Raw genomic sequence first — 26,088 nt, forward strand, 5'->3', positions numbered from 1 at the left:
TGAATGGGACAGGAGGAAATAGATTAGAGGAATATCGCCACTGGTCAGCAGTATAAGCTTAAAATGACTTGCATTAGTCAGGCATGTTTGAAGGATCACGCACAAATAAAATCAGCTTATTGACAAAGTAAATCACTATTTATCAACTAAAAACAAAAAAAACAACACGTTGCATAAAATATCTTTTGTGCAACCAGAGGTGGAAAGAGTACTGAAATATTCTACTCGAGTAAAAGTACCCGTACTTTGATAACATTTTAACAAGTACAAATACAAGTACTGGTCTAAAAATTTACTCAAGTTAAAGTAGAAAAGCTACTTTTTTAACAAGGTTGGGGTTCTTTCTTGTGTCATGCAATCTAACATTATTTGTTTTTAATTAAAGGCAAACAATTATAAATTAACATGCTGACAAAACCAGTCACAAATGCTTTAACTTTCTCACTCACACAGGGAGCTTAATTTATGCCAATTCACCTTTAATTCAGGCCAACATTATTATTTTTTTCTCAGTAACGGACGTGATTTAGTACTTCCAAAAAAGCATGTGCGTGAATACAAATGCATGTAATATGTGTCCCCTTTTATTTAATTACTATGAACCCTACATATTAATAAAGCTGATAACAGTTGACAGGTAAGGTTGTGTCGTGTCGACTTCACTTTTAAATCAAATAAAATTCTACTCAGATTTCAAGTTTTCAACCAAAATGCAACGCAGGCATCCTCAGGGTGAAGCCAATATAAAAGCTTTTTTTTCTTTAGGATGGATGGATGTGGAATCATTTAAAACCAATGTTACAATGATTGTTTAGTGAGGATTTGAATAGTGACGTCGATGAGCAAAATCTGAAAAAGAAAAAACTGTGTTGACCATGAATGCACTCCAAATGGAAGTTGCCATGGAGACAGCCCCCATGGTTACAGTGTTTTGGAGTTTTATATACTTCCTAAAAGAGGGCGAGTTTCAACAAGTTATTTCTGGATTGCAGCGTTGAAAGATAAAAAAAAACCAAAGTCAGCCTTGAAAAATTGAAGGTCAGTTGCATACTGTGGTTTAGGGCAGATGTAATAAAAAAAATGCCAAGACTTCAAAGAAAAAATCATCGATGGTGTTTCTTTTTCAACACATCATAAAAAAATTTATTTAGTAGGGACAAGAACTTACAATAGAAAGAAAGCCATCAGCGTTAATAAACAGGTAGACAGCAGCTCATTGGTAGAGCAAGTCGTCTTTCAACTTAACCCTTTTAAAACCGAGTGCATCACTGACGACACAATTTGCATTACTGTAGTTAGACGTTTTGTGCTATCAGAAAAATCCCAACGCTTTCTGAAAGCTGAGAAGTTGCACGTCAAAGCCAACACAATGTGTTTGTTAATATGTTTTATACTGTTCAAATTTCAAATTAAGCATGCAAAATCTGTTATCTGTGTACAACTGCAGTGTTTTTCAAACTAAACCTGTTTGTTTTTCTTCCTTTTAAATTGTTAAGACAGAATTTTAACAGTAAATCATAAATAATTGCTAGATATTGGAAGTTATTCTGGAAAAAATGGCGAAAATCACTGAGTTACAGGACATTTTTTGGTCCTTTCATGGTTAAAATAAGCAAAAAAAAAGTCAGTGTTAAAAGGTTTAAGGTTGTGGGGTTCGATTCCTCGCTCAGCTAGTTTACATGCTGATGGGTGAATGGATGAATGGCCATAACTGTCTGGACTCATCAAGACTAGAAAAGCTAAAGAAAAGCTCCATAAATCCAAACCCTTTAGAAACCTCAAGCAGAAACAGGAAAGGAAACCAAAGGAAACTCCTTTGATCAACTACAGACATTAACCAATCCAAGTTTCTGTCGAGGTGATGACAAGTGAAGCACTTAGCAGGTTCAGAGGGAATAAAAAGATGAGAGATCATGTTCCTGCTGAGGTCTGAGGAGACGGATCAGTTCTGGACAGTTTATGTCGCCTCTATTTCAGTCATTTCACGTCACTCAGCTTCTCCCAAAACAAACCTATTCATTGCCTCAAGATATGACTTCTCCCCACAGCTCTTCCTCCGACACGGACACATTCATTCAGCTCATGCCCAGACAAGCCCCCAGTGGTCACAATGGAAAAAGCTTTCTACCCGAGACATAACACACGCCACATCTGATAAACCTATGTAAAGCTTTGGAAAGCAATTAAGTCAGCAGCTCAGAATACACAGGAGGGGAGGGGAGGGGAAAGGGGGGGCGTCCTCTTTTTCCCCCCATTGTTGCTACTCAGACGAGCAGCGGCAGTTAGTGTGATGTGGATGACTGAGCTTGAATTTATGAAATATTCATTTTAACAAAGATGGAAGGTGGGGGAGGGTGGCTTGTGTATATTTTATAAGCTCTCTTTTTTTTTCTTTACATTGGATTGAATGCTTTTTTTTTTCGCCATTCTTCAAGTGACCATTTCTTAAAATGCCTGAACTGCTCAGTCGTACACAGAGATTCAAGCATTGCTGTTGACGCACTGTTGCACAAAGCAAGAGGAGGTAGAGCAGTGATGGGTCATGCATCCAGGTCTAACTGGGTAATAAATCTGAGGCTGGGTGGAGTGAGTGGATGAAGCACAAGACTGGGAGGACGAGATTGAAGAACGCAGAGAATGGCTGGATTAAATGCCCCCAGTGACTTTCCCCTCACGCCTCCCCTCTTTAATGGAGGTTGCGGTAATTCAAAGGGTAAAGTAAGAAAAACACAGCGCTTGTGCAGATTGATTGGGCCGTGGCACTGTGAGCAACCTGTGTTTGGGAAGCGAGCAGAATTTTGTCATTCATGGATGAGTCGCACTGTAAAAGTGCAACGTCTAAATCTGAAGACACTGCGATTATTTGATGAAGACAAAATATGTGTCAAAACAGTGATGCTGGTATTCCACTGCCTAAAAAATCAAGATGACACAATGACGATAAAAGATGCCAAAAAAAAATGATAAATTGTACCAATTATATATAAATGTATCACCATATCTTGCAGCTCCACTGATGGAGCAAATAAAGAGCGACTACAATAAACCCCACGAGGCACAGGAAGTGAGACTGAGCCTCTCTTGTAAGCCGACAGTCCTGGCACCGCGGTCCTGACTGGCATAAGGCTGTGTGGTGTGCCAGGTGCTGATAACGGGATTGGTTTGCACAGCAGGTCAGACTTGGGCTGGGATGTTTGTTTGAGCAACAGCATGAAAGACACAGGAGTCAATTCTGGTGTCACATCACGATGTGATGATTCTGTGTGTCAGTGCGTGTAGCGTGAGCGAGCATGCGTGTCTCTGTGGGCAAGCACACACTGCAAATGCTTGGCCTTCACATTGACAGAGGGCAAGATAAAAAAAGAGCCTGCAGTGCCATGCTGTGCTTGTTTTGGTGGAAAAGCTACTATTCCCCTGGGCTTCCCCTACATTATTAAAGCCTGCTTATCCTGGGAGATACAAGATAGGATTCTCCTGAGGGAAAGGTAGAAGAAACGCCCCCCTCTCGTATGTCTGTGGGAAGAACCCGTAAAGGGTCGTCTAGATCAATACAGAGGTCGAGCAATCAATCTGCAACAGAAGTCAATTTGGCAGGGAGATCCTTTCATGTTTGAACGCTTGGAGTTACTCCTTGAGAAAGACACAAAAGCAACATGGTGTGAAGGAATCTGTCCACATGATTCTAATCTAATAACAGTTGGGGAAATGTGTCCAGTGTGGACAGAATCTGCAGTTTTTATAGCAAGTGCTTAATTTAATAGCCTCCTGGAGCCGAGCTCCTCATTTACATCCAGTGTCTCCGTCTGTCAAAGCAATAAAGTTCTACTCTGCACAATGACCTGTAACATGTACACACATGTAACGCGATCATCTTCTGATTCTAACTTATTCTCACCTGAAGGTTTCATCCAACCTGTGATGCATAACGAGCATCCCAAACACTTAATACTGAGACACATGGTGATCAGTATTCATAGAAGCTCAGGATTGAAAACAAAACCGAACACAATGTTATAGTCATCACATTTTTATATTAATGCTGGAGCTAGTTATTTAGGCTGTAAAATATCAGCTAGGACTGAAAAGGGAGTTCCTTTTTCTTTGAGTTTTTATTTGGAACAATATTTTTAACAATATTGTTCCAAATGCGTCAGCCACAATCTGCAGGCACTGAGCTGAATTTTCTGCATTGAACTCGTTTTATTTCATTTTAATCATTAGTGCCACTGTCTAGAGCTGCAACTAACGATTATTTTCATAATCGATTAATCTGTCGATTATTTTCTTGATTAATCGATGGTTCGGAATATAAGAAAACGTTAACAAATGTTGATCGGTGTTCGTCAAACCTGGAAATGATGTTCTCAAATGTCTTGTTTTGTCCGCAAACCAAAATGATTGACTTTTAATGATTTATTTGTTATCCAGAGCAAAGAAATGAAGAAAATAGTCACATTTAAGAAGCTTAAACAATCGGAAATCTGGTTTAAATCATGAAAAAAGCATCAAACCGATTATTCAATTATCAAAATAGTTGATTAATTAATAATCGATTCATCGTTTCAGCTCTACCACTGTCCAAAACAGCAACGTTTCAAACTATAAATATAAGATCCACTTATTTCATCTCATAACTGTACAAGAGTTGTGTGATTGAGGATTCACGACTGGGAAAGAGGTATCAAAGCATTAACATCAAAAGACGGAAAACGAACGCAGAACTCCGCCAGCCAAGGCTTAAACTTGAAATGTTTACATATTGAACCCCAGCAAACCCTGTTTTTATTGAACCCCTGAGACTTTATGACGTCATCAGTGGGTCGATTCTTTCCAAAATGTACTGGGAAAACATACTTGCATGATCCCCGACCCGTCACAAAAAATTCAGTACGATTCGTCAAAAACTGTAGACAGGAAGTTGCTTAGAGCAGGACAACACTTATAGATAAACCCACACGCTGATGAAAACATAACCTCCTTGTTTGAGGTAATAACGCTAAATTATACCCGCTCTATGGCTCAGACTTTGTGAAATCCTGTCTAAGAATTCAGTAGAACTAGAATGTTTCCAGTCACTGAGTTTATTCAAATGCAAAACAAGGACTGGTGAACTCAAGTGAAAACACGACTCAGACCTTGAAAGCATAACACCCTCATAATGTTGTTCCAAGGCTCTAATCAGATTATAGCTGGTGATTACTGGCAATCAGTAGCATTAACACTGATGGATGTTTGTGAATACTAAATACTCCTCTTTATCAGTCTGTTGGTCCAAGGCACAACCAGGGAGAGGAATGAGATAAATAAAAAGGAATATATGAAGTAAAACTCCATATTATACGACTTATTTCAAACATTAGGAATCTTCCAAGTGTCAAACTGTTTAACTGTGTCAACTTCTGCTCTGAGGTAGACTCTGACTCACCTTCTGGAGAAAGAGGACGATCCTTTGGACCATTTCTTCTCTCTGATCCTCCAGGCTGAAGAGGGTCCGCGGTGTGCGGAGGAAGACCTTAGTCTTGCCGTAGGCCGCGTCGTGGTCAAACCTGCATCCCTGCAAGAGCCTCTTTACTGCGTCTTTGTCTGACGGCAGGTCATGATTGGGCCACGTAAACTCTGAGATCATCTTGTATCTGGAGGACGCAAAAGGGCTCGCATGAGAAAAATGCAGCGGTGAATAACTTCACAAAAATAAGCGGTCATTTATGAGATCTTCGACTTCTGACATTGACAACGTATTTCATTTTCGGACTCTCTCACCTCCGTACTTGAAAAGGTTTTCATTTCTTTTCATTTTCTCATTTTTTACTTCACGTTATATAATATCCGAGAATGAAAATAATGCCATTTTAATACAATATTTTATGGGTCATACAGGTTTTAAGGAGAGGGGTCAAACGTGGCTCTTCTGATATTCTCTTCCAAAATCCAGAGAGTCTGAGCTTTCCTTTCTAGACCACATCCCGAAATCATTTCACGGCTGACTGTCAGCACTGTGATGCAAGAACCAAGTACTAATACATGAGTGAGGGGGATTCAAGTGACACAAGTGGAAGACTTGAGAGTACATTATGCAAAAGAGTCATTACCTAATCCTCCATCCACCACAATGGTTTCTGGGAGGGCAGTGGGTGAAATGTGAAAGCCGGGGGAATCAGACCGGGGGCTACAACAAGTGTCTGAGTCTCCTCTTTGGTTGATGCTGTTTCAGAGCGTTCTAGGTTTTTCCAGGCATGTATGTAAGAATCCCCTCACTCCATGTGAGGGTGTGATGACAGAGGGTGTCACTTGCTGTACTCACTTTGGTCAAAGGTGTTGTTTTTCACTAAATTGGATTGAATTGATTGGATTGAAAGTGTTTTTTTTCTTCTTCACTAGATTAAGTTGCTTGGAAGATGACGATGTCGGGGTACCTCTGTAGGAAGCGTGGGTATGTCTGCCTGTAGGCAAAGCCGGCACGGCGCACTCTAAGATTCTCCAGCAGCCCGAGGTATTCCACCTGATGGCGGCAGCGTTCGTGCTCAAACAGCAGAGGCGACTTGACATCGTTGGGCTTGATGCAGCGAACATAGTAGGGCTCCTGCAGAGGCAACGATCGACACAAATAATCCACACTCAACTAGTGAGACTAGATTGCTTTGCCTGATAACACCCAACCAAGGATAATGGAGGAAAATGGATGGATGCATGTTATAGACAATTTGCCTTCTAGGGAGCAGAAACACACATTTTCCACTGTTTTCAAAAATGATTATTAATTGTAACAGTAAATATTGAACTGAAGCTCGACTTAAAGAATTAAAATGTAAATGAAATGTGTCAGAAAAATCACAATTAAGATATTTTACCCAAACCGTCAAGCCTTAATCACATTTGTAGTATACAAGACAAAATAGACTTTTTGAAAAATGTTATTAATCTACTCCAAAAATAGATGCAGAATATCAACAGTCTTCACCCCAGTATGTAGCGGCAACATTTGACCCACATTTCAGTGTGGATATTGTTTCTCAGGGTCAGTGCTCCTCACCTTGCTGGCCAGGTTCTCCACCAGTGAGATCATGGAGTTTTTGAAGAGCGTTGCAGCCGTCAGTGGACGTTTGGTGACCTCAGTGATGCTGAGTTTGCCCTCAGGCCACATCCCCTTCAGTACTGGGTTAGAACTGGACGGCCGAAAGAGAAAAAAATGAATTTTCGGGCTTGTAGTAGCAAAAGTAATTTTAGGTAAAAATATAATATTTCAATAAGTAGTGATTCAGGTGAAAAAAAGCTATTCTACAGAAAAATCTATTCCCTCTATCGTTCTTTTTTATATGAAATATCTCAAATGATAAAAGACTTGCCAACAACTTTGATGAAAAGCTGCAGTCACAGCTTTGTTTTCTACTCCAAATGTTTTCAGGAGCAAGAGCTCAGGCAATTATATTTAAATGTTTCCAAGATTTTTCTCTTGTAGTATCAGGATACAACACCCACACCAGGAAATATTAACAAAAGATTGGATCTGCTATCTCAAATTGTCCTGTGTCAAGAATCACTGGACCTCACATTCATATTCAGCAGAGTGGAGGAGGAGGAGGAGGAGGAAAAAGCTGAGAGGAGATTAGTTTTTACAAAGTCCTGCGCTCGTCTTTCTAGGGGAGTGTCAGGAAATCAAAGCGCCGCAGGAAATAATACAGGAGGTGGAGGTGAAACTGTGTGTGTGTGTCTGTCTCACCTGTTATAGAGCAGCCTCTTGAAATCCTGGAACAGAGTGTCTTTGTTCTTATCAATAAAACCCACCACTGAGTACCTGGGAAAAGAAGGCAGGAAGTGCTTTTTTACGTACACACACACACACGTTTGGAAGCACCTTTGTTATATTTATTACAAACTGTAATTATAGAGCGACATATCAAGACCTCGTCCTAACATCCTTATCCAAGTTGACCCATTTAATATTGACGGTCTAGTCTCACCCCTCCCCCTTTAATCATAGGACCTTTGGAATCGAATGACAAGATGTAAGAGTTGAAATTGAGCCTTAAGAAATAGGACAGCCCTGACAAGAATGCGACATGTCACCATGTAAGCAGATGAAACATGTTTTTTTTGCACTCTGCCTCCTGCCTGGCCTAAGTGGCTCAGGGATCAATCAGGTTTGCCAGTTGGGCCTTCCTCCTCCTCTGGCTGAGTCATCCCGCGGGTGGCAGACACTCAGCTCTCGTAAATGGGCTCAACGTGTTTCCCTCAGAGTATATTTTAGGGGCTTAGAGTGAGTGATTTATTCACTTTTGTGTGAAAAGTACTTGAGGGACTGGGGATTGGTTTGTGGTCCTTTTTTAAAAGGGGGACAAATGTGCGACGACGATTAATGTTCATGAGCGTATACATCAGTGTTTGTGTGGAGACGCTTTAAAGTGTCTGAACGCTTGCTGCTATAACAGCGCATGTTTGATGACATCGGGACGAAGCGAGGGATCATGGGAATTGTTGTGAGCAGCCATGACAAATACACACACTATGAATAGAAATACAGACATCTATGGATTTAAAGAGTGTTGGAACATGTTTTCTACTGTAAATGTGTCTCGTCATTTTTTAGATCATGCAGTAATGTTACATATTATATCTTTAAAACCATATTGTTTAAAACAACAAAAAGCTTTTGTTGTTTTGTTTCCGGTGATTTTTCCCCCCGCAAATGCACACGTCCGGCAAACATCGTGTCAAAGGTTACTCCAGCACGCAGACTGAAGGAAGTGGCTTTTCAACCTTCTTATGAGTGAACGGCTCATTCTGCTTTCTGAACTGTAGCCACAAGAATCACGGTCACAAAAATACATTATGGGGATTTATAAATGCGTGTGGTTACGCATTAAATGTGATGCTATAACCATTGACTGTTCTACAATCGTCATCAGGCAAAAGTGCCATTTGAACGTCATTTTGTTTTGTGTGATTACACCGCTTCAGACTCCAATGTGAGATGTACTCTCCATCTGGCCCAATTTATCTTAATGCACGTAGACCCTTTCATAACAGAGAACAAAGCTTAAAACGAGTGTAAATGTGTGTCATGACCTCACTGATATTCATGTTGAGTAAGACGCAACACAGGTTTTCATTGGTGGAGTGTTTTGTGTTCTGGCTCTCTTTTGGGAGAAACGGAAATGCTCGTAATTCAGTATGAAATTGTCAAATGGAGCCTCGATGGGGCTCTGTGGACACACATCATCAGCATTCCACGCGTCACCCGTCTGTGATTTCAGTAGGAAGATCTGAGGCATGAATATGTAAACAATTTCAAAAAGAAGGTGAGTCACCAGTAAAGGCTTCTTGTGAATAAATGAGGATACTTACACAACATCTCCTGCGTAGTGCCTGATGCGAAAGTCCCTGTCAAACTCCAAACTCTTATCGGTCGGTGAGAGCTGCGGAGTGACAGAGAACAGCGAGTGAGCAACGGCGAAGGTCATTTCAGAAAACTAAAATACAACAACAACAAAAAAAAAAGCAAAGAAAAAGAATCTCATCTTCACTTTGCTATTATTCAAAACCCTTAAAAGTGGGACACAGATACTGTACACACTATTTTTAAGAAGCTTTTAGAGGACAACATCCCTTGAACTTCGGATGTGGTGTTTTCCCACATCTGGACTGTTTGGGTAAAAGTAGTGCTGTGTTGTGACTCTAAACATGTCCGAGCACGCCAGTTTTATAAGACACAGAGGTGTGAAGAACACCAACACACTCAGGTTGTGTGAAGACAGACAGGGAAAGAGCATGGGAGGGATGGGAGACGGTGAGTGAGAAGAACGGGCAAGACGGTAACGTATACAGTTCAAGAATGTGGGCACAAGAGAGACGATGAGACGAGGGCTGAGCAAGAACTGGAATGAATGCGATGTGACAGGGAGAGACGGCGCAGGCGGAAAAAGAAAAAGAGTGTGAAAGTACACGTGTGATGCCGAGAAGGAAGAAGCAAAAAATAGCAATGCAGAGAGAGAGGCCTGTGATGAGTGTGATGAAGCTGCTCGGTTTATCTAGAACTGCAAAGCAGCCGGGGGAACGTGGGAAGAAAGAAACTCTGTTTGTGTGAGCGTGTCTGCGTGTCACAGTGGGTGACCGACTAAAAGTATTACGCTGACATCAAGAGATTAGAAGCAGACAGGACCTGCTCTCTCATCACAATGTCAACAAGAACAGAGGGACAGAAGGTTGAGGTTACTGGATGCAGAGAGATTAAAGCTACGGGAAACAAAGAGGGGAAAAAAAGCAAGCAGCATGGCACAGATACAGAAGACTATGGAAAATCTCGACGACATATTTATTATCTATATTTTCTTTACAATACATTTAACAATTTGTTGTGATGTTGGAGGAAGAAGATTGAAGATTAGTCTCACACTTTTGATGCATATTCCATGAAATTTCATTCACAGACAGAAAGTGAATGAGCATGTTTCACAAATCTAAGGCTGATACTGTTGCCATGGTAACATTCATTTTTAAAACACCACCCCCACAAAAAAAGGAAAAGGAAACATTTAATCAGCATTTCAATCAATAATTTATGTAATGGAATAGCCTTTAGCATAATAACTACATCTATTACTGGATAATGAATGTGTTTGATTCTTTTGTAATGATACCAACCCGAAACAACCCTTACAAATTAACAGTCTTAACTATCACTGTCCACCTACATGTTACGAGCACAAACACACACAGCAAACTGGAAATACTGGAAATCAAACTGCAAAAGCCCCGCAGTAAATCTCTCACACATTCAAGTGAAATTCCTCAGTGAAATCATAAGACTCTTCACCTCCCTGACACCTCAGAAACTACTGAAGTGCTCAAACGCCCGCACTGATCCTCTCTGAAGTTTTTTTTATTGCCGACAGCTGCGCACTCAGAAAACAAAGGACAGAAAAGGTTATTAGGAAAGATTACATACTGTAGCAACACTTTCTAAAATGGCATACTGCTTAATGTAGTGGTCGCGGTTCCATTCCGATAAGCTCCCACTGCTCAAGATCTTAATTTGAAGGCTGCCTGGACTCTCTCTCCCTATGGACAGCGAAACCAAATCCTTCCAACTGTCTACACAGTCTAGCACATAATCTGTGTGGACATTGAAAATGCACACACTTTCCTGGGGAGAATTAATTAATATTACCAGGAAACACAAACGTGAACGCAGACAAACCGGACAGACTTACAGACAGATGCACTGTCAGACAGACAGACTGCATCTGCTGGAAGCCACGCTGACTATCATCCATCTCAATCAGTCACAGTCCATCACACAGCGCGCACACACACACACACACACACACACACACTCTTGGCAGCTTCATCAGTCCCACCTCCACCACATTTGGGATTTACCTAATGGTGGCTGTGTGTGTGTGTGTGTGTGTGTGTGTGTGTGTGTGTGTGTGTGTGTGTAAAGCTAGGGCAAACTAATGGAAACCAAACAAGGTCAGAGTAATGATAAGAGGAAGTGCAGAGATTAACATGACCGTTGTATCTAACCCCTTTTTTGCATGTGCTCCTTCCAAATGACATAGTGTAGCCTACATCGTGGACATGGGTTTGGTCTCAGACATTAACAAAAATTAACAAATTAAAAGAGTTGATCGCTAAAATGTCTTAATGTGCGATTTTATTGACTTTCCGTTTTTAATTAGTGTGAATGAAGCAAACTTTGGACTGTCGGTTCTTTTTTTCATAGTTTCCATTACAGGAAATATTACAGTTTACATTAAGGCAAGCAAATCAGTTGTCTGGTACAACACACATGTTCTAAAATCAGACATCAGAGTGCCACGTTTAACATCAATACTGACATCAATATTAATATTGCTCACATAAGAGGGACATAAAATCCAACTAAATATATAAATAACAATAATGTTTTGGGTTTTTTTTACAATTAGTCTTAAACATCTTTACTTTCTTATAAAAACAAGACAGACTTCAGATTAAAAACAGGCAAATATTGTGCTTTAAAGAAATAAGTAACGGTATGGTGTGTGCAGGGGGAATAAATGTAATTTATTCCCCCTTTAAAGACCTAACTGTGGAGCGATGCACTTAACCCAAAGCCAGTCCAGAGGAAATGCTAGTGATGCTAATTCAAGCAGTAAAACATGGTGATTATGCTGAGCAGCTTCAGGCAAATCACCACATGAATGTTAAGCAGGAGGATGGCGGAGTCAGCAAAGTCAGAGGCCACAAACGCTGCAAAGAGTACTAGAGACAACTGCGCCTGATTATTTGCCCAATTAATTGTTTAGTGAGTGTGTGATACTGTCGTCAAGAAATGGTGATCGTTGTTAACGCACAGAGGGTTAGGGTTCACAGGTAAATTGGTAAATTGCCGTGGGAATAATACACAACTCCTTATATTGAACATCCTCAGGGTGTGTGTTTGTAGGTCACATATTCAGGCTTCAAAATGTGTGGGTTTTTTTCATCTTCTTATGTGTTGTTGAGTCAAAGTTATGATTCATTTTATATCTCATTTTTATGAGTGATATAAAGTAGTGATAATTGTGCAGAAGTCACAAGAAAGACTGTTTTTATTTTATTTTGTTCATATAAACGAGCCAAGTGAACTGTGACATGATCCAATTTTAAATACTTTTTGCTCAGGTGTGTTTATATGGTTGGTGAAAATTATTTTTCAGAAGGCAGAACAGGGCGTAAGGGCGTAAGGGCGTAAGGGTGGTGGTGGTGAGCAGAAACATTACCAACAAGACAAAAATTGTGGAAAAGCTGTGAATAGAGGGAGAAGTGAGGTGAGAAGTCGAGTGACAGACAGAGACAAAATAACAAGAACACGGCGCACCGAGTGTCTCAGGTACACGCAGTAACAGCACCTGATGTTAATGTGACAGGAAGTGATGATAAGACGCTTCCATGCGACTTTCTCACCTTTAGTTCTTATCACAGTGAAGATGTTGTGAGCAGAGCGAGAACACACACACGCTAAAATCCACCACACTTTTTTAACCGATTCTTTTGTATATTCAGCTGCACTTCATAGTGACAGAGCCACATTACAGTCAGTGCTTTGGAAGAACGGTGTTAATCCCTTTAAAAGATAAGTAATTAGTCATTTATTCAGACTTAAAATTCATATTCTAATATTTCAACAATAGATTTTTGTTTGCTGTAATCGTCGTGGATCAGATCAATCAAATCGTGTCTTGACTTTTCATTGTCTCTGCATACAATGATCACTGTGAGCCCCGGTTTGAGAGAATCCCACCTCAGTCTGACTCTAACATTTTTCTCCCTCCAGCACCTGCAGGTCCTGTTTGCCACCTGTGCCCTGCTGCTCTGTAGCCTTTGGACTTGACAGGAAACAAGCCAGATCTCCTGAGGAGCAGCGTCTGACTGTCTCCAAACCTGTCAACAAATCACAGCGGGTAACACGGGAGCAGACCCAGGCGGCAGATGACTGGACGGATTTTGCTTTTCTTGCCCATGTGCACCGAGTGGCAGCTGTCAGGGTATTATTAAGCCATTGTATGTCAAGCTGCATCCTTGCATCCTTGGTTATGGACAGACTTAACTATTAAATATACTGTGTATGAGTACGTCTCGCATAAAACCTATCAAACTGGCCTGACAATGGCGCACTGGATGTCACATGCCACACATAATATACATCAGCTGAAGTCCTCCGTGTCCTTGATGCTGCTAACGTTGACCTTGAGCCTTCCCTGAAGGTAATAAGAGTGACTGAGTGATTAGCATCACCAACACATGGCCAGTGAAGGCTTTACCAGTTAGAGCAGCCGTCTACATGCATTCATACACGTGGCAGCAGGTGCAGAACACACACACACACACACACTCACGTGCATACATTGCATCCTGTTAGTATGCTGCACTTGTCACGCCACGTGCTCAGGTGATTGTCAAAAGAGAGAGCTGAGGAGAGAAACAGTTGCTGCTCCGACAGGAACTAATGTGTCAGCAAACGATGAAACACTTTGGATCAAAGCAAATCACGGGGGAGTACGAGGAGGAGCGGAGACAAAGAGAGGCCGAAGACAAAACTGCAGGAAAGAAATGTGAAATTAGATATGTTGGTTGAAATCTGTTGGTTTGTTGTACAACATAACAACGTTGTCTAATGAACAGTTAGGTTATAAATCTATTCAGTGACAAAGAAACAAAAAACTGATATCAGGGGATTACTATCTAAGTTTCAATCACTATTACTCAGTCATAGAATATTTTGTGTAGGTTTCACTCCTGTCAGCCAAGAACAGAAATCTTAAGCTGCAGTGTACAGTGGACCTGACCTTGTAATGTAATGCTGTAGGAAATGTGGCACAGATTGGAATCCTCATTCCTAATCGATCGATATCTGAATGCAAACAGTATTGATCATTCCTTTATGAGCAAAAGTTATGCCTTTACGTTGCTCAACAGCTCGTATTTGCAGTAAAAGCTAAAAAAGTGAGGAAGTCATTAGGAATGAATGTAGTTAAACTTCAGTGTGATGAAACGGCAGAGCTTAGCAAACGCAACCTCGTGGGGGAAGAAAAAAAAAACTGAAGACAGTTGGATTTTTACTGCGTCAACGCAGAAGCACAAAGAAATCAGAGCGCAGCATCACTGGCAGCAGATCATATTCCAGCGACTGAGCTCTGTAAACACGCCTGTGGCTTCCACGCATCAAAGGCCCCTGATTAATTCATTAACAAGGCTGAGAAGCCTGGAATCCACTAAAAAAAGAATTTGCCATCAGCAGACTGCGAAGCAACATGACATATTGAGATCTGGAATGGTAGTTTGGAAGTCACAGCAGGCTGCATCTGTGACTCAAGGAAACTTCCTCTCCCTCCTTTCATGGCCCTGACAGTCATGTGTCACTGCACGTGAGTGTGTAACGCAGGTTTTGAAGTATCTGAATGAATGAATGATTAGAGTATGTGTGTGTGTGTGTGTGTGTGTATGTGTGCTGCAGACATGTAGACAGCATCACAAAGATGGAGTCCGGCATCATCCAGAGTGTGAGGACACACGGCACAGATCGTGTTACAGAACATCATCTGAATAGATGTGTGACTCAGCCTCTGCCAAGGCTCCTCGACTCTTAGCAGTAGACTTTAATAATAGTGCTGCACACTGAGGCACATGTTGACGACACGCAGTCACGTATACAGTTGTGCTTTTGTTTCGCTTCGTGGCAGTGACGGCACGAAGACACAGGTTGTGACAGGACTGTGAGTTCATTTTTTTCGCCTCGCCAACAGTCTTTCGAAATTGTATTTCATGTTAGGAAGTAACACAAGTACTTTATCCTTATGCTAAACCCTTGTAACCATGCGTTCAAGAGGTTTACACACATTTTAGGTTTAAATTATAGAAGGTTTATGCCACAGCTGCCCTAACGTAATAGAAAAATCATTTTATGTTTCTGTAATGGTTAATACAACAGTATGTAGAAGCAATTATATTTTTCACATATCATGATGATTATTATTATTAAAAATTATTAAAAAAACTGGAAAAATACGAAAGCACATTATTATTTCTTGATTAAAATTATAAATAGTTATTTACCTCCATTCCTGAACAGAACATTTAGTTTTACTGGTTGAATGTTCTCAGAGAAGAAGCCCAGTAACATGGCTAAAATGTGGCTATAAAAGAGTGAACTCAGTTTGTGATTTGCCAAATATATAACAATAAAATGTTTAGTTTTAAACAAGTTTTTGAAAGATTTCTAAAAAATAAATAAATTTTTATTTATTTATTCTCATTTTTGTGACAGGTAGTCCAATTAATCACCACCTGATGAGAACAAACCCAGGAGACATAGAGTAAAGCCAACATTACTCAGATGTTTGTGACGATGAATATAAAAATCCATAATCATTCTTCTCCTCTTAGCACTGATCTGCTCACAACATCTTGCCTTTTTAGTTGTGGGCTGTTCAACCTCACAATCTAGGTGCTAACTTTGCCTTGCTGCCATCTGGTGCTGAGCACAATGGTTTTCAGGCCAGGAAATGCTTAAAAAAGAGAGAAAGAGTGCAGCTGCACAGTCATGTTGTCGGTTAATCCTCTTATAATATGAAAGATGTGATACTTTTTAAGCATAACACTGACTTGTGTGCTTCAGCAAATTCAATGTACAAGCTTCATACTTCTTTCCTACTGGACTCAATCGTTCCTCTGGTTGAGGTGCATCCCCTTCTCACCTCACACGTCTCCTCCTTTTTAAAAAAACCTTCACACTTTCATGCTGGCAGACTTGGCACACATGAAAAAAGCTATCAGGCTGAAGGCCTTTAAAGTCTTGACATTTTCAGAACTCTCCCAAGAGCTAATCTGCAGTGAGTGTGGGGTAGGAAGACTTTTTTGGTTCACACACAAAGAATTGGTTTCTTCTTTTTATTTTCCTTTAGTTCGAACTAATGTCAAAGTTCATTCCCCTCATAGAATAGAAAATCTATATCCATGTTAACGTAATAAACACATGGGCTGCAAACTAAGAGCATGATTGATAGAGCAGAATAAAAAAAATTCAGAATTCAAACAAAAATAACAACATCACATTTCATTTCGGGTTTCACTAGGTCGGCTTTATAACAACCACTTGAAAAGCCACAACAACCAGGAACAGTATGCCAATATCTCATTTCATGGGTTAAAAAAAACCTGCAACTATAACTCTGACCACTGAGTGGTGCTAAGAGCAAAAACAACATTGAGTTAGACAAGTTCAGCTGATATAAGCTTTCAGATATAAGACCTTCGACATCAATAAATGTACACAAATCTCTATAATATCATATAATACCTATGGATAACAAGTTCACACTAACACTTTCTTTTTTTAAGCCACTGTAATCATATGAATTTCAGTAAATCCAACATCAAGGTCACTGTCGTGAAAATACTGTATCTTTAGCATTTACTCGCTGCATTTATGCAGGTTGTAGTTTCAAATATTATTTATATTAGCAACACGATGTTCTGTTGTAACAACATGAAATATGTCGTCAAAGGAGAATTTCAGTCATTTCAGTCTATCCACTTTCAGCAGCAACAGATTTTCATTTTATTTACCAGAGGCTTGCTATTTCTTTTCAGTCGTGAAAGTGAACCTTCATTTACACAGAACTCCATCTATTGCACTGCTTTGTTTACCTAGACCCAATTCTAACCCTAACCCTAAAACCAGGTCTTAAACCCCTAAAAGCCCTTTAAAGGTGCGAGGTCCAGCCAAAATGTCTTCACTCTGTATAGTCTATACGACATTTGGTCCTCACAAAGCCACAAATACAAGCACACACACACACACACACACACACACACACACAATTAGACTGGCAAGTGATAAGCTCATCTCTAATACACTTGAGATGAATTCATTTTCAAGGTTGTTAATATAAATGGTAATACTCACAGTCTATCCTTTTCAAAAAACGCCCCGGAGATCTACGAACACTCCCTACAGTTTACACTACTTCCTGAGAAAATGTCCATTATGTCAATGTTGCCTGGCAACGGGACACGGGACGGCACAAAAAATGAGATCGCCGACTAATATTGATTCATGCCAATACTGGTTCCAGGAAGTAACAGCTGGATCGCTCTGTATCAGACCCTTTAATTTCACGGGCCTTTAAAAGTGTGCAGGTCACAGAGCAGCAGGGGGGCATATCGACTCCCAGATGTTATGAGGCAAGGAGGCTTCTCCAATCAATATGCCCCAGAGCACAGTGCAATATTTATCTCATCTTGATTCAACCTTGCTTCAGCTTCCTGCTAATTGTGCACTTTATTCACTGAGCAACAGTGTCTGCAGGGTCAGTACAGACCGGGTTGGCTCGATATTTTTTCTTCTCTTTGCATTGCAGCTTTCGGGAAGCATTTGAAAAGGCTTTCAGACACAGTGGCTCACTTTGTAGCCTCAGATGTTTGTTTACTTAGCATATGTCATCATTTCTTTTTTATTTTGAACTGCATCACTCGCCGTTCTTCTCTCCAGTACTCCAGTTTCTCTGCATGACTTTCCTAATAAATGTCTAAACACATCCTCTCCAATACCATAGCTCTATACACTCCCATTGGCTGGCAGTGACATCACTTGTGCAAAGTGTTGAGTCAGACTCCTTCCCGCTCTTGCTCTGACAGCTGACGCCCCCATGCGTACGCAGATGAAATTGCAGCCGTCTGAATAAAAACACGACTGTGGTTTGGAGTCTACTCGGGGAATCGGGGACACAAAAACCCTTTCCACCTTTAACACGGGCAGATAAACTAGAATATAGTGATCCCACATTAGTGATAATTGAGTGACTTGTACCACTTTTAATCCTTTTTTTTTAAAATCCAAAAACACAAAACAAGGACATTATTTTCCTCAGGATTAAGTTTCAGCTCACAGCCCATTAGAGTGAATTAGATTGTAAGCCTTCCTTTTTATTAAACAGGATTATGTCCAAGCTTTTCCTCTGGCTCTAATGGTTACTTACAGCATGGTGTAATCAGCCCTCTGTGGTTCTCAAGTTACACAGCCACACCGTGCATCATCTAAAGCTTATACACTGCTTATGCTAAACGCAACTCAACTAACGGTTGATCAGCTTATAAATAAATAACATCCAGAAGAAAAAAAAAAGGAAAAAGTAGTGGACTAATAGCAGTGAAAGGAAGCACGATAATGAGTATGTGTGTCATGTAGATGTCAAACAAGATTTAGACCCATTAGCCACTAGACATCTGAATTTGATTACAATTTGATAATGATCAACACATTTTTTATTATTAGGGGATACCACAAAAGTACTCCACCCTAAGTGACAGAAATATCTGTCATGTGCTTGTCTAAACAACAACATAAATACATAATCTTTGGATTGATCAGACACACAGTATATTTAGTGTTTTCCTACCTTTCGGCTGGTGTAGTGGGCGTGTTTGGCCAGCTTGCCATTAAGTCCTTGGAGGAAAACCTCATCTGTGACTTTGCCCACGTTCATACAAGCCTCGTCGAGGACAGAGAAGATGCCTTTATGCTGCTGCTCTACCAAATCCACAATGATCTGGTTATTGAAGTAATCAATCTGATGAAGGAGACAGGAGCACAGAAGGAGCAAAATTAGGACGACACGTAAAAGGTGTTTCAGGTCAAAGGAGATGAGTATATCTGGATGTGTTAAAATAAAAACAGATATCCACACTGACAAAGTAAATATACGCAAACCGAAATATGTCTTTCATACATGTTTCCAAGGGATGCCTTCTCTTTGATACTCTTCCTGTTCCTGCCTCAGCACCAGCTGGATAAACAGCTGCTGCAGCTTTTCATTACAGTAGTTGATGCAGAATTGTTCAAAGCTGGAGCACAAGAAACAGAAATAAGATTAACTTTCGCAACATCACTTCAGTGCAAAATGACGGAATACAAACGGTGACGGACTAACCTGTTGTTCTGGAAAATCTCAAAGCCGTAGATGTCCAGCACCCCGATGACCGTGTTCTTACCGTGGACTTTTGCGTCATAGTTTCGCACCTCGATGATGTCATTGATTCGTCCCACAATCCAGCAGAACATATGCTCATACATGGCCTGAGGACGACAATTTCCATGTGAGATGTGGGCAGCTGACAAACTGCAAGCTGGTGAGCAAGTGCCTTGCTCAAGAGCGGAGAGCAGTTAGTCACACACATAGTAACATATGAATAGGTGGGAAGTTAAATGTCATGAAATGTCAGTGAGTCAACATGGTGTCTTGAAGCTGCCTACATACATTGTTTTCCCCTTCACAGCCTCCAGCCTCTGACTGGAGCCATAAACACTGTGACTCACATGCTTGTGGGAATCAGTGGGAACCGCAGTAAAAATACACCTAGCATGAAGTGAAATGTGACAACCCTTCATGCTTCAGCAACCCAGTGTGGATCGTTCCCACTTTGTGCGGTGACGACAAACATGTAATCTTTTTTTCCCCGTCTTTCCAACAATAACCTTGGCAAGAGCGTCGCGTCCGTAGCTGGCCTCTTGTGCCGTGTGCTGTTTTTCGATCACGTCTCGCCCCGTGGCCACCGTGCGATAGAGCAGGGCCTTCTCCACGTTCTCCTCCTTTGTGGACAGCAGCTCCCTGATCACAGACACCAGCTTTGTGTTCTCGATCAACGTCACGTCACCGTCCACACCAAACGTTAGGTTTCCCTGGAGAGAGACATGACAGAGTAAGGATTCATTAGGCTCAAGTTTCATTTGGTTAAAAGGCACAGTTTCACTAAACTAGTTTGAATGATTTTAGGCGGATGCTACAGTGAATAATGTCTGGTAAATTTTGTGGTTTGTTGTGTCCATGTGAAAACTGGCTCTGTCAAGCAATACCATCGGACCTGACTGAGGGAGCGATTCTTTATACAGTAGCAGTGCAGGGGGCAGGCAGGGAAAATAAGTCCTTATCTCATTTTAAAAAAAAAAAACAGTAAAGTCCACAAATTTTAGTTAAAAATACACAAATATAAATGAAAAAAAAAAAACGTTCTGGCATTAGAACATAGGCAGGGATTTGTCATCATATCACATATTACCAGATGCAGGATGGTGGCCAGGATTTTGTAAGCAGTATTAATCTCGTCGCCTGTGAAGCCAATGACTTTCATGGCATCGGCTACAGCTTTGAAATCAGCTCCGTCATTGATGGAAGACTGCGGACAAAGACAGAAATAGAGCGGGAATGAGACACAGAGAGAGAGAGAATGAGATGGAGAAGACTTCTTTTTTTAAAATAGGCCTATGGTTGATTTGAGACATGTATGGTCTACTCCAGAGTCACGGCTTTTCCTTTTGTGATGTCGGGCTATAAAATATAAAAACTGGGGCAGAAACCGCCACCTCAGCTGGTTGGTTGAACAATCCATGTTCCATGATGTCACATGACGTGTGTTGCTGTCAAGTAGTTCTCTTCCTATTCATTAAGCTCCAACAAAGGCCGCTGAGCACAACAGATGTCTAAATGAAGACTTCTTTCTTTAAAGGCCACACTTGTGCGCCATACAGTAAAAAGTGTCATCGCCTCACACTTTACGCTTGTTCCCCAAAGATGGGCGTGAAAGACGCAAAGAGAAGACACATGTAGGCTGTGTTTTTTTGTGGTTTGCATACTAACAATTATAAAAACGTGCGTGAGTGTGCAGAACATATAAGGAGTACCTTAATCTGGCCTCCGACTTTGATGTAGTTGTAGGCTGTTGGATCCTTCTGGATGTGAAGCGAGCGTAACAAGGAATCTGGCGCTCCTCTGAGCAGCTGGTGGTGGAACAGAGTCAGCACAAAGTTTACTTACAAATTATCCAGGGCTTTTAGTTGTGCGTTTGCATTGCTGGCCAACAAAGTATACGGTTACAATACTTTACATGGTGCCAACTATAAATTCGGACATATCTATTCATACATGTGGTGCAGCCTGTGTTTTCTGCTCCATTTTCTCCCAGCAACACAGTCAGTACATCTGTGGCTGGTTGTCAACTGACACTGACACTCCAACATGAAGGAATAAAGATTCTATTGAAGCCTCAGAAATATTGCATTGATTCTTATCAAGGTCTGTTTTTCATATGCAAAACACAAATATGTGCCTTTTTCACATGCCAATGCAAATGTAAACAAACACACATTTACCTGGTAGAATGAATGGAAGCTCCTCTCTCCTTCCTGCTGGAAAATCACCCTGCACTATTGGCAGGAGATAAAAAGAAAAAACACACACAAGCACGAGGTCAACTGCAGCCTAAAAGCCTCACCCCATTTAAGTAGCTCCTACAAAGCAGAAATGGGGAAACTTTTCAGTATTTCATGAGGACAAAAGTAAAGAATGTGTCTGTCTTTCATCTGTCTTCCTTGTTTCCTTGTACCATCATATAATAAAAATATAATATTGTGTTGATTAACATAGACTTAGGGTAGAAAGTATAATGTTGGCTTCTATAGAAGGACATGTGCATGTTTTTACAACATAATGAATCCGGAGAGTTTTTATTGTTGCCTGCATTATCACCAGGTTACGTCTGAGGCCAGTCTTACCTTTTCCAGCAGGTAGTTGTTGATGTGGCCTCCGATGGGATCTCCTTTGAAGTCAAAATTGATGTCCATGTATTTGCCAAAGCGGCTGGAGTTGTCGTTGCGGTTGGTCTTGGCGTTACCGAACGCCTCCAACACACAGTTGGATTTAAGCAGCGTGTTTTTTACCCTGTGGAGAAAAACGGGTCATATTCAAAAGGTAAAGTAGTCGACTTAGTGCAACCAGGTTAAACAAATGATGTACAGTGTGGAGCATGTGCAATAAAGGACAAATATCTAGAAAAACAGATGGGCCAAGATCACAAGACAATTGTTTGCCAACCTCTCAGTGTCTTTGTTTCATCTTGGTACTTGGTAGAAACAGGCAGTTCATAATAAATGATGTATTTTACAATACTATATCCAGTATTAATAGCAACAGTGGTTAGTACGCAATTACATATCACACTAAAATAAGAAATAAATGCTAATATAGTGATATGTATTGTCATTAAATTGTATTCACCACCATTTAAAGTCCAACAGTAAGACTGACCATCAAACTTTATCCATGAATTAAATGTTTTTATTGTCTTTGACCTGCATTTAGTTTACTTTGTATCAAAGTTAATCTCTTTTTTTTCTTCTGACAATTTCACAACCATGTTCTCATACCATTCAAATGTCCTTTATCTACAGGTGCAGCCACCACCCGCTCTCCTATCAGGGAATAAAGTCTAAGCGAGGTGTAACCATGTCTGAGTATGATCTTTGACTACTGGCTGTATCAAGTCCTGGAGTATGACAATAGCTTGCTTCAAATTAGGATTCCTGTGATTAGAAAGAAAACAAAAGATAACCTGTAATACAAGTAACTGCACTGTCAAGAAGACAATTGAACACCCAGGAAGAATCTATGAACACACTGAAGCTGGGTCAGGCAGTGAAATGCCAGAGGCTGTTTTTCTTTTGGGCTGAAACTCTGCTTTGCCAGAGGAGATACATGTTTCTGTGCAGCCTGTGGTTCAGTTTCGACACAGCCTACATATTAGAATAAAATATTGCGTGCATCTGGCGTCTCATTAGTGTAACCAGAACAGAGAGTCATAGCAGATATGATTTGCTGTTTCGCCAGCAATCGCCACCTGTGCACGGACCGTGTGTGTTCAATAAAAGCAGCTCACCTTTCAACTTCAGCCCTCTGATTAGGATTGGTGATAGCAGCGATATATTGCATTATATACTTGCTCGCTTCCGTCTTTCCTGCTCCACTTTCCCCTGCAATAAAAAGCGCAGTGCAAACAGGTCATTAGAAATAAACCACTCTCTGGGGAAGTTAAGCCCTGCAAATGAAACCGACAGACGTAATATGATCCCAAGTTAAACAAAGGCAGTTACACATCTATATATATATATATATATTTATATATATCTCTATGTGACACTAAATAAACATATTGCCCTTGTGCTTTCGTATGGATTCAAGACAAGCTTATCAAGCTTCACAAGGGCTCAGTTCCCCCTCTAACCACAGGGTGGTGCTTCATCCTCCACGTAGTTTCTCATTTTATGAAAAGGGTGAATTTCTTTTAAGAAAAACTAAAGTGCAGGTGAATTTTTCAATATTTTCTCCGTCCGAAAATCAGATGACTAGAAGAGGACAAATGAAAATTCAGGAAAGCCTTTACATAAAAGCCAAACAAAGCAAAAGACACCGTCTCTCTGTCAGCAAACGTCCACAATGAGCTTCTTTTAGTCTTCAGAGTGGGGGGCTTCCCATGTTACCTGAGATGACAATGCAAGTGTCTTTGTTCCGCCTCTTCATGGCTTTGTAAGCAGCGTCAGCAATGGCAAAGAGGTGGGGCGGCCTCTCGTACAGCTCGCGGCCCTTGTACTGCTCCACGGTGTCGCGGCCGTAGATGTTCATGGCACGGTAGGGGTTGACGGACACCACCACCTCTCCGATATAACTGTAAATCCTCCCCTTCTCGAACCTGAGGACACAAGTTCATATAATATGGAAGTAAAATACATGAGTCTTATGTGACTTTTTTTTTCTGGTGCCAAAACAATACGCTCACTTCCTTTGTTTATTAGTACGCATTCTTTAACAGATGAATGCTTCAAAGAGAGAAGAAACTTAACAATGAGAAACAACACCACTCTCTATCAAGGAGTAGTTTTGGGACAATTGGGAGACATTCTTATTCACATTATCATCAAAGAAGAAGAAACTTTTCCTGAGTGTGTTGTGAGAGTTGTGTTCATCTGAGCTGCTGAAGAACAAATTTGAGTCTTTCAAAAGACGTTGGATTGCATTAAAATAATTCATGTGCCAGTCTTGAGTTCTCTTTAAGTCTTAAACACCAGGGCATCATAGAAGCACAATCCCACTGGGAGGCCATAAAAGCAACCAGCAGATTTTCAGACTCCTTCAGAAGAATGTTCCAAATTCAGTTATTCTCATAATCACTTAATATTTAATGCATCTTTTATGGCCAGGAACATTTCAACAATAATGTGTTTACATGGATATATTATAATACTGGCTTTGTGGTTTCTCATCTGTCCAAAGCTCTGAGGAAGTTGTTTCACACTTGTTTATTACTGTCAACAACGACGTCGTCACCACAAAAACATTGTTTTTACCCAGGGTTAAATCCTGCTACGTGTCTCTGCTGCAAGTATAGGATGATAGTAATAAGCAGCACATAAAAGCCCATAGTTTTTGAAATAATCACTTTAACGATCACCTTTCAGGTGGCTACATACTTTTGGAATTTTTTGTGATGGAAATGATGTACTTCATGTACGTCATGAAGAGCAATGTTCAATGTAACTGTGACCTGTGACCCTTTGTATTGTTTTAAGACACATAAGGTAAGGTATTGAATATATACTCAATGTTATCACTTCCTACTATGTGAGTACAGAAGGGCAGGGTGATAACACACCCACAGAGGCAGATACATACCATGCATTTCTCCTAAGACAGTGAGTCTTCACTTTGTAACAGGCCTGTGTGTTGCTTTGTGAATGCTCCCCTTTTACTTGTTCGAATTTTGAGCGGACTCTGATCTCCTTCCTCCAGTTCTGAATTATTGCAGAATTATTTTAAACACCTCTTTTATGCCCTGCCCTTCTCTCTCACACACACACTTGCTGACACACAAAATATCTCCCTCCCTCTCTCCCTCTGCCTGTTGCCTGTCTGACTTCCTTCCTCTCCAAATAGGACCAGGATCCCAGTTTCTCTACGGAGAAGAATGATCCATTTCTTCACAGTTCCCAAACTCAAACAAAGCCAAAAAGCACATTATTCCAAAACTTTCCTGAAAGGTCTATTTGTTACAAAGGGTTTAAACAGTTGCCAGGAAACCAGTCAGTTTCGAGACCCTGTCAGATATCGAGATTCATCAATTTCAAGACCAAAATGCTGACGTACTCCTTAAAGCACAAACCAAGCACTGAGGAAGAAGTCATTAATGGTGAAGTTGCTGACAGATGTCCATGACACCGTTACATCTCAATTCTTTAGACCTTGACTTTTTAAAGAGTGTGTAAATGAGCTTTGGCCTTTTTGATCCACGTTATCTTCTCTAAACTTTGTCATGGTCTTAGTAAAAACATCTGGGAGTATACTGATGAAAAGCACACATGGAATTATAAGATAGTTTCTTTAGATGAGTTCTATTTTACCAAGGACCAAACATTGATTACATGGTTCCATGGACTCTGACACATTCTCTGTGCATCCAACAGGATGCAAACAACAGTGGACAGATTATGTAACATGGTTTGCTTGTTCAGCTGAGGATTTAACTCAACTTGGGGTTTACAAAACTGGTATTTTGGAATAAAACAATGTGCATAGTAGAGTAATGTTTAACAATAATATTAATACACTTAAAAATAATGATCGCTGTAGAGCTGAAACAATTACTCAATTAATCTTCAACTATTTTGATAATCGATTAATCATTTTTTTTTATTATTTCAGCTTCTTATATGTAAATATTTTCTTAATTTCTTAGCTTCATATA

The 26,088-nt window shown here is 40.5% G+C and overlaps 1 protein-coding gene across 1 annotated transcript in view; it reads right to left on the reverse strand.

Annotated features, from left to right (window-relative positions):
* Positions 1-26,088, reverse strand: part of myo1d (myosin 1D) — a 74,005-nt gene that overhangs the window by 33,808 nt on the left and 14,109 nt on the right. Inside the window, exons 2-16 of the mRNA XM_044013988.1 lie at positions 23,831-24,039; positions 23,230-23,323; positions 22,070-22,235; positions 21,668-21,721; positions 21,200-21,295; positions 20,578-20,694; positions 19,997-20,200; positions 19,452-19,597; positions 19,251-19,365; positions 18,921-19,091; positions 9,343-9,413; positions 7,718-7,792; positions 7,031-7,163; positions 6,414-6,580; positions 5,426-5,633 (exon numbers count right to left, since the gene is read on the reverse strand). Of these exons, the coding sequence (XP_043869923.1) occupies positions 5,426-5,633; positions 6,414-6,580; positions 7,031-7,163; positions 7,718-7,792; positions 9,343-9,413; positions 18,921-19,091; positions 19,251-19,365; positions 19,452-19,597; positions 19,997-20,200; positions 20,578-20,694; positions 21,200-21,295; positions 21,668-21,721; positions 22,070-22,235; positions 23,230-23,323; positions 23,831-24,039 (2,026 nt within the window). The remainder of the gene's footprint in view (positions 1-5,425; positions 5,634-6,413; positions 6,581-7,030; positions 7,164-7,717; positions 7,793-9,342; positions 9,414-18,920; positions 19,092-19,250; positions 19,366-19,451; positions 19,598-19,996; positions 20,201-20,577; positions 20,695-21,199; positions 21,296-21,667; positions 21,722-22,069; positions 22,236-23,229; positions 23,324-23,830; positions 24,040-26,088) is intronic.

Source organism: Solea senegalensis, linkage group LG18 (genome assembly GCF_019176455.1).
Source record: "Solea senegalensis isolate Sse05_10M linkage group LG18, IFAPA_SoseM_1, whole genome shotgun sequence".
Lineage (NCBI taxonomy): Eukaryota > Metazoa > Chordata > Actinopteri > Pleuronectiformes > Soleidae > Solea > Solea senegalensis.